Source organism: Halichoerus grypus, chromosome 10 (assembly GCF_964656455.1).
Source record: "Halichoerus grypus chromosome 10, mHalGry1.hap1.1, whole genome shotgun sequence".
Lineage (NCBI taxonomy): Eukaryota > Metazoa > Chordata > Mammalia > Carnivora > Phocidae > Halichoerus > Halichoerus grypus.
In genome coordinates, this window is record NC_135721.1 from 138,376,416 (window position 1) to 138,384,542 (window position 8,127).

At 64.7% G+C, this 8,127-nt stretch overlaps 1 protein-coding gene across 16 annotated transcripts in view; it reads right to left on the reverse strand.

Moving 5' to 3' along the window:
- Positions 1-7,492, reverse strand: part of KCNQ2 (potassium voltage-gated channel subfamily Q member 2) — a 54,417-nt gene extending 46,925 nt beyond the window's left edge. For 6 of the 16 annotated variants that reach the window (XM_036084983.2, XM_036084909.2, XM_036084988.2 and 3 more), the window contains exon 1: positions 7,137-7,490. In XM_036084983.2, the coding sequence (XP_035940876.1) occupies positions 7,137-7,432 (296 nt within the window). In that variant the 5' untranslated portion in view covers positions 7,433-7,490. Of the gene's footprint in view, positions 1-7,136 lie in introns of all 16 variants that reach the window. The other 10 variants (XM_036084946.2, XM_036084880.2, XM_036084899.2 and 7 more) reach the window with 4 other exon arrangements.
- Positions 7,493-8,127: the final 635 nt, after the last annotated feature.

Genomic DNA, 8,127 nt, shown 5'->3' on the forward strand with positions numbered 1-8,127 from the left:
TGGGCTCCCAACAAGGACCCATCCTGGCACGCTCAGCCAGACTCCTGCAGAGAAAGCCATGCAAACGTACTTAGAGCAAATCATTTTAGAAGCACCTTACTCTTCTGGAAATGTTGACCTTCCAGGTGCCCCCAGGAGGCCCTGACCTGGCAGAGCCTTTGGAATGCAGGTCCCAGCTCAGCCAGAGTGCTCCTAATCCGGGGCACTGTCATCCCAGGCTCTTCAGCCCTGTCCTTCTGGATGAATTAAAAGCATGATCTAGATCTAGACCGGCTTCCAACAACAGAAACTCTAGCCCTCCCTCTGCCCAACTCCAGACCAGTCCATTTGCTGAACCACCCCAGGACCACCTCCCCTCTGACTCTGGCCTTGAGCTTTTCTTTTTTAAGTAGACTTCACACCCAGCGTGGAGCCCAACGTGGGGCTTGAACTCACGACCGAGATCGAGACCTGAGCTGAGACCAAGAGCCAGACGTTGACCGACTGAGCCACCCAGGCGCCCCTCGCCACAGCTTTTTAAATTCGCATAAGGAAGAGACAGGCTTTAGGGAAAGTCACGTCCGCCACTGACCCTCTCCTACACGCACCCACCTCCGCGGGAACTAATCAGGGACAGCAAGCCCATTTCGGGGCCCATTGCTGTACCACCGCGGGGGGGTGAGTGGGCTGCATGACCCCTGCGGAGTGTGGGGCCCGGGGGCAAGGCGCAAAACTGAGTCATTCCCAGAACAAGTGCTTTGTTCAAAACCCTCCCCCAGCACGGAAGACGCTGTTCTCTGGGGACAACCTCAGGTCTGCACGACCCTCTTCTTTCCAGCTCGGGGTCAACTGAGCGGCTCCGGCTTTGCTGGGCAGGTGGACGGGTGCCACGCAGCCCCAGTGGAAGACACGCTTCCTCCGCCCACGGTGGCCGGGGCGTTGCCACAAATCCGGCGCCGTGGTAAGAGGCGGCTGGAGCTGCCAGCCGTCGGAAAGCACAGCTGAGCTCCAGCCCTTGCAGGAGAAAGCGGCATGCCCGGAGGCGGCTCCCATGCTCTGCGGACAGGGCAGCCGGGGGTGGGCTCCGCCTTGAGGCCTGCGTGGACCGAGGACAGTGGGGGCTGGTCAGGACGCCCAGGCAGAGGCCAGCGGTCCTCGGGGACCCATCAGTACAACTTGCCCACAGAGCTGCTTGTCAAGCCGAAAACGCTCCTGCCTCGGTGTCTGGAGGCTCAGGACGCTGGGAATGTGCGCCTTTCAGCCGTGAACAGAAGACGTGTCCCATACCCAGGCAGCTGCAGAGCAAGCAAATTCCTTCAGGAAAATGGCCAGTCCCCCGGGACAAACACACAAGCAAGCATCTGAAGCGTCAGATGGGGCCCCACGTCTAAGTGTGCGGCCTCATTACCAGCAGCCACAAACCTCTTGATCCAGGCCCAGCCGTGGCCGATGGGACTGCGGGCTTGCCACGGCTGGGCGGAGCGGCGGGAGCGCGGCCGCGGGAGCTGTCCAGACAGGCCAACCTCCATCCGCCTGGCTGTCCAGTCTTTCTGTTGGGCAGGGCTTTTCGTTCTGCTAAACCACAGCCATGGAGACCTAAGAGCAACGGCCGTGAGCTCTGGGAGCGTCACACACACCGAGCATCCGGTCGATGACTCGCAGAAAGTAAACACAGAATTATTAGCCCACGTTACAGACAAGGAAACTTGGGGTCCAGGGTCTGGGGGCGTCGGTGGAGGCAGGAGCCCAGTGAGGCTAGCCCAGAGCCAGGGGTCCACACCACTCCCCGTCCTTCACCCAAACTCGCCCTCCGAACCACCAGATAACATCGTGCCACAAATAGGGAGCCACTTAAGTGACACGCCTAACAAGCAGTGGAAATGGAGACAGGGTGACCCCCGTGGGGGTAACGTGGGGATGTCTGTTCCTAACACACGTACCCGGCAATGTCCGTCCAGGAACGATCCTACGTTTGTACCCGAGAATATTTAACAGGAGGCACGTTCGGGGTATCCCGGCACGGTCTCCAACAACCAGTCAGGCACCAACGTCCCTCCTGAGCGTCGCCTCTCCAAGGCGTCCAGCCCAGGGCCCACCCACGGTCCTGAGCCTTTGAACAGGACAGGGCCTGAACCCCAGGCCTGGCCCCTGGCCCACCTGCCCTGTCCAACCTCCCGTGGATTCTCAGAGGCCACAGAACACGTGCCGCATGCCCTCCCCCTGTCCTGTACAGAGGTTCTACCCTGAGGGGCCTGCCCTCTCCAAACCCAAGACCCTGCCGCTGGTTTCTTCCATGAAATGCCCCAAGGGGCTCAGTCCTCTGGACCCTGTTCCTTCCACGGGACAGCGAGAGCCCACTCCTCAAGGCTAGCCCCGTGGCTCTCCCCGCAGGGACCCAGGGTATCTGCTGAGTGACGGCCACGCACAGAGGCACGGGGCCCACATCCCAGACAGGCGGGAGCAGAGATTGACCAAGGCCTGGGGGTTAACGTATAAGCTAAACAAGCTGTGAAACACCCTCGAGACGCCCTCCATCCACGACTGGACGTGACCCGCTCCTTCGAAGACATGCTGGGCCTTAAGTCTTGCCAGACACGGAGCTCGGCCTCCCACCACATCGTGGTGGCATCTGGGGTCTGAGGGTCCCCGACGCACAGCAGTGTCCACGTCGCTGGCCAACTCCTCCTGAGTCTTTGGAATTGGAAACTTTGACTGGTACAGACGTCTGATAAAACCAAGATTCCTTCCGCTCCGACCTGGGAAGCTGTCGAGCACTGAGCTTCCCGCCGACCCTACCGGCCTGCAGACACAGGGGCGTGGGGGACTCCACAGCAACCGTGGACACAGTGGACACAGTGGACGTTAGACGGGACTGCATTGTCAGGGTCTGCTCTCGCTTTAAACTACTTGGTGAGGGTAAGAAATCCTGCAAGGAGGCCGAGGTCTCCAGGCCAGCGAGGATGGTCTGGTCAGCCCCCGTTTCCCTGGAAACCACAACTCTCCTGGTGGTCCCACCTTTGGGGAAATTTCCATAAGGTTCTCCGACTCTCGGTGGGTACTCCCTCCCCAAGGCTGGAGAGAGGTCTGCGACTTGAAAGCAGTTGAGAACACAGCCACGCAGACTCCAGCCTCCTTCTGGAAACAGAATGTTCCGTCAGCAGAAGGACCCCAACCGCCTCCCTGGGCCACGCTCGACCATCAAATGCGGTCAGACCAAGGAACAGAGCGGCAGACACTCAGGGCCAAGGCTGAGGGCAGAGGCTCCACCTGCCCCCGGGGAGGCCCACCAGCGGCAGACAAGCAAGAGGGGACAGCAGGTGGCCTGTGCAGGCCAAGAGTGTGACCCCACTTGGGTTAGCCAAGGCCACGCAGGGGACCGCGGCAGGCCCCGAGGCCCTGGACCCCAGCCTGCTGCGGCGCAGCACGAGACCACGCCGGGCCCAGCAGCCCCCAGCACAGACCCCGGAGCAGGTGCCATCTGAGGACAGAGAGGGCTTGGTGGCCCAGCCCAAGAGAAAACAACTCACAAAAAGTGAGCCGCACGTTGAGCCCGGACTCACAAGCTCAGCCGTCCCCGGCATTTGCCACCCGGCCCATTTTAAACCCAGTTTCATCCTGACAACTCAAAGTGGCTTTCAGATGTTGGAAAGGTCAAGCAATCTGCACCCCAAAACTCTCATCTCCAAGGCAGAGACCTCTTTCAGCTTGAGTGGGACAGCTCTGGAGCTGACTCAACCTCGCCTGGCCTCAGCTTCTCCACCAGTGAATACAGCCCTCTCTCAGGCTCCCGGAGATACATCTGAGACCAGCACATGACAGGCACATTCCCCCTTCAGCCATAGAGAAACCACGCGGAGGGATCCCCTCGAAGGAGTAACTGCCCGGCTCCCCTCAAGCGCGGGGGTCACACCCAATCCAGGCTCCCAAAGGATCCTCCGTGGACTTGCCCAGAGCAGGCCCGCAAGCCCCACCTGCCGAGACCACATCCCCGCCAGGGCGGCCTAGGCTCACATCCCCTCTGAGAAACTCACGAAAACTCCAGAACTTATACCCAGAAAATCCTCCTACACACAGACACCCCCACTCTCAGGGTGCACAGACCCTCAAGCCTGAGACTCTGGCCTGAGGTGTGAGGGGCAGGCGGTGGGGAGGAGGGTCTGCAGGGCTGCCTAGAGCTGAGTTGGACCCCTTCCCCACCCCACACGGCCCAGCTCCTCAATGCAGGGCCCCACCCAGTGCTGACAACGTGTGTGGGAGTCCTCCCACCCAGGGTCCCAGCAACCGCCCCCTGGATCCATGTGCAGCCTGGGCTGCCCACCCAAATTGGGGTGAACCATCACCCGGGGTAGGTTCTGTCTACCCAGGCAGAGGAAGGGACCCTCCAGGGGCCTCAGCGCTGGGAGGGGCGGGTCCAAGCTGTTTCTGCCCAGGCAGGCCCACACTTCGGCAGGCGTGGGATCCCTCCTGACTCAGGGAAGGCTCCTGTCTCCAGATGCTCACACCAGGAAGGAGTGACGGTCGTGGTTCCACTCCCAGAGGTAGGTGTTCGGAGAAAGCCCCTTCCGGAGGGTGGACGGGGAACCACAGGGCAGCAGCGTCCCTCCCTGCCTGAGAGCCACTGCTGGCACACCTCCATCTTCCAGAAGCCAGGCTTTGGTGGCAAAAGCAGCAGAACGGTGGCCCAGGAGGGCTCAGTGCTGCCCCAGCCCTGAGGACCCCCTTCCAGCCAGGGCAGATGGAGGAGGCCTGGTCCCTGCCCCCCACGGGCTTCCTCAGGCCCAGCTCAGTGCCAGGCAGGGAAGAGGGCCTTGAACTTGGATTAGTTAATGAATCCAGCAAACCAGACGATGCACAGACATGGGCCAGTCCACGCTGGGCAAAGGGATCCTAGGGTTGCCACACCCTCGGGCGGAGACCAGCAGCAGGGCAGTGAAGGTGTCCTGACTGGGGGTGGGGCATCGGGACAGTGGAGAACTCCATGCCTGGGGGATGGGAGCTGAGCAACAACGGCAGCAGACGTGTCACTGTTCGGTGGGAGTCCAGCGGGCCCGCCCTGGGAGAGCGACTACCCCATACGGCCCATCTCCACAAGGCCTGGGGGCAAGGAGCAGCCGTGCCCACTCTCCTGAGCGAAGACTGGGGCCTGCAGATTCCGGGACTAGACTTCACTGCCTAACCCGACAGCTGTCCTCCGGCCTCCCCCACTCCCCGGAAAGGGCCTCCCTGCCAGTGAGTCGGGGCAAGGGAGCTCAAGGCAGCCCGTGCCCTCGGTGGGGAAGCCAGGAAGGGGCTGAGCAGGCAGGAGGGCCCCCACCTGCTACGGGCCTGCCCGTCCTGGCTCATGGACACACGGACACACGGACACACGCACGCACATGCACGGGAGCAGCACCCTGACCCAGCCTTCCCCCCCGAGCTGCACCCCTTCCCGGATGCTGCAGCTCCGGGGAGGCGGGAGGCACAGAGGGGCTGGCCACTTCAGGCCCGGGCAGGAGAGGCCACTCGGGGCTGGAGATGGGGCCACACGGCGGGGACCCAGGATGTCCTGCCGGCCTGGGACGTGTGGGGCCAAAGCACAGCAGACCCTCCAGCAGCCATACCCAGGCCAGAGAGGGGCACCTGGCTGCTGTGGGGTGTGGGGTGGGTTCTGACCCCATACCAGAGGTCGGGGCAGGACCTGGATGACCAGAGCTGGTCCCAGCAGGAGGGGAGGGAAGTGGTGACAGAAGGGCCATTGGTGAGGAGACACAGGGCTCTTCCAGGGATGAACAGCACGCCTGAGCCTGCCTACATGGGAAGGGGGCAAGTCGCCCCACTGGGGCCGGGGGGGTGGGGAGGGACGCTCATGGTGCCAGGGAAGCCCCTGCCTCCCACGGTGGCTCAGCTTCGGGGCTGGGGACAGTGCCCAAGTCACCTGCCAGGGCTGTGGTCTCCCCCAGGACACCCTCCCCTCCAACAGCTGGGCATTTCCCCCCTGGGGTCTTCTCCCCCATCCCATGGAGGGTCTGTCCAGAGCACACACTCACAAGTCCATGGGCACACACCCCCTCATCCCAGGGGGGCACAGGGTTGGAGATGGTCTCCCAGAATCCATTCCTCACTCCCATCCCAAAATGCCTCTTTCATACAAAATGGCCGAGTCCGGGCCCCAGTCTAGCTGGGATGGGAGGGAGAGTGCCTGCCACATACAGGCCGCACGAGGGCAACTCCTGCCCCAACACGGCACCCACCAACACTCATGTGCACACGATGCCGGCCTGAGGCCACTGCAGCTGCTCCCCTGGGGCCAGGAGCTCCCTGCACAGGGCCAGGGCTGGCCGGCTCAGGACCCCTCCTCCTGGGCATCCATCCAGCAAGGAGGGGTTCCAGAGCCCAGGACGTGCACAGTGCCTGAGGCATATCCCTGCTGCTCGGCTCGCACAGCACAGAGGGGTCAGGGCTGGGCTGGGTGGAGGGGGGACTGGGGGATGCAGGCTGGGCCGGGGACGAGCGCCGGCAGGTGGGGCAAGACAGGCAACAAGCCCGAGCCCTGGGCTGGGGGAGGGAAGTAATACTGGGAGAACACCCCCCACCCCCATTTCAGCAACCCAGAAGCTCGCCCTAGGTGGAGAGTGAGCGGCTTGGGGGTTGCGGCCGGGTAAGCCAGCCCCTGCCCCCACCCCTTGCCCCCTTCCTGGGGGGAGCCCAGCCCAGAGGGAGGCCTCGAGGGGTCCAGATGCAGTGGCAGGACTGGCAGCGCCACCCTCCCTCCCGGCTGGCCCTTTGTTCAGCGCAGCGTCCGTGGGGAGGGGCCTCAGGCCGAGGAGGGGAGGCTGGGGCGCCGCACATCCCCCCATCCTGCGGGGGAGGGGCTGATGCAACCAGACCAGGCCGCTGCTGGTAGGGGAATGGCGCCCCCACCCCGGCCTGGACGCCCGGACCCCAGAACTCCTTCCGATCCGCACGCGCATCTCCGCCCTTCGCTTTAGCCAGCGAACGCCGTCCGCCGGGCTCAGACCCGGGCGCCAGCCTGACCGACGCGGGCTCTCGGGCGCACAGGGCCCCCCCGCCGCCCGCAGCCGCGCGCCGGGGGCCGCCAGCGCCGACTGCCCCGCCGTGCCCCGCAGCCCCTGCGCCCCCCGCGCCCCCCCGCGCGGCCGCCGGCGGTGGGCACTCACACGTAGGCGTGGTAGATGAACGCCCAGCCGCGCGGCCGCTCCAGCACGTTGTACAGGAAATTCTGCAGCTTGCGGTAGAAGGCGTTGCGCTTGGGGGGCTTCCCGGAGCCCGCGCCTCCCGCGCGCGGTTTGCTCAGGATGCTGCCGCGCTTGGGGGCCTCGGAGCCGGCGATGAGCAGAGCGCCGTCCCGGGTGGAGTCGGGCGCTCCGGGGTCCAACCCCACGAAGCCCACCTTGAGCTTCTTCTCCCCGCTCGGGCCGGGGTACACGCCGCCGTTGCGCGACTTCTGCACCATGGCGCCGGGCGGCGCCCCGGCGGGCGCGGGCTCAGCGGGGGAAGCGCGCAGGGGGCGGCGCGGGCCCGAGCCCAGGCCCCCGGCCCGGGAGCCGCATGGCCGAGGCGGCAGCGGCGGCGGCTCCGCGCTCCTGCCGGCCCGGGCCGCGCGCGGGGACGCTGCGGCCACCTGGCTCCGCCCGCCGCCTCGCCCCGCCCCCGTTAACCCCTGCGACGACGCCGCGCGGGCCGCGGGAGGGGAGGGGAGGGGACGCAGGAGACAGCAGATGAGGACCCGACTGGCTGTTCCGGGCGTCTGGCCACCCGGGCCGGGCGAGCCCCGCTCCCCGCGGCCCCATGTGCCCTGACCAGGGCATCTGGCCGCTTGGTCATCCCCTGGTGAGACAAGAGCACCGGCTGAGCGGTCCCCAGCTCTCCCTTGGATCCCAAAGCCCTGCCAGCGCCTGGCCCCAGTTGGATTCCTACCAGCTGGACCTCTGGACTGGACACCTAGAAGCAGGACGGAGGGATGGGCACCGGCCCTTGCTAGACCTTTCGCTAAGGCTCAGCCCACTAGGACCTTATGCATTTGGCCTCTAAGTGGGCCAGGTATGAGGACCTCCTAGACACTGGTCCCCTGAGTGTAGAGGGAGGCATCTGGGGAGACTTCCTAAGAGGTGGCCTGAGCTGGACCTGGGAGGAGTGCTGGAAGGGAGG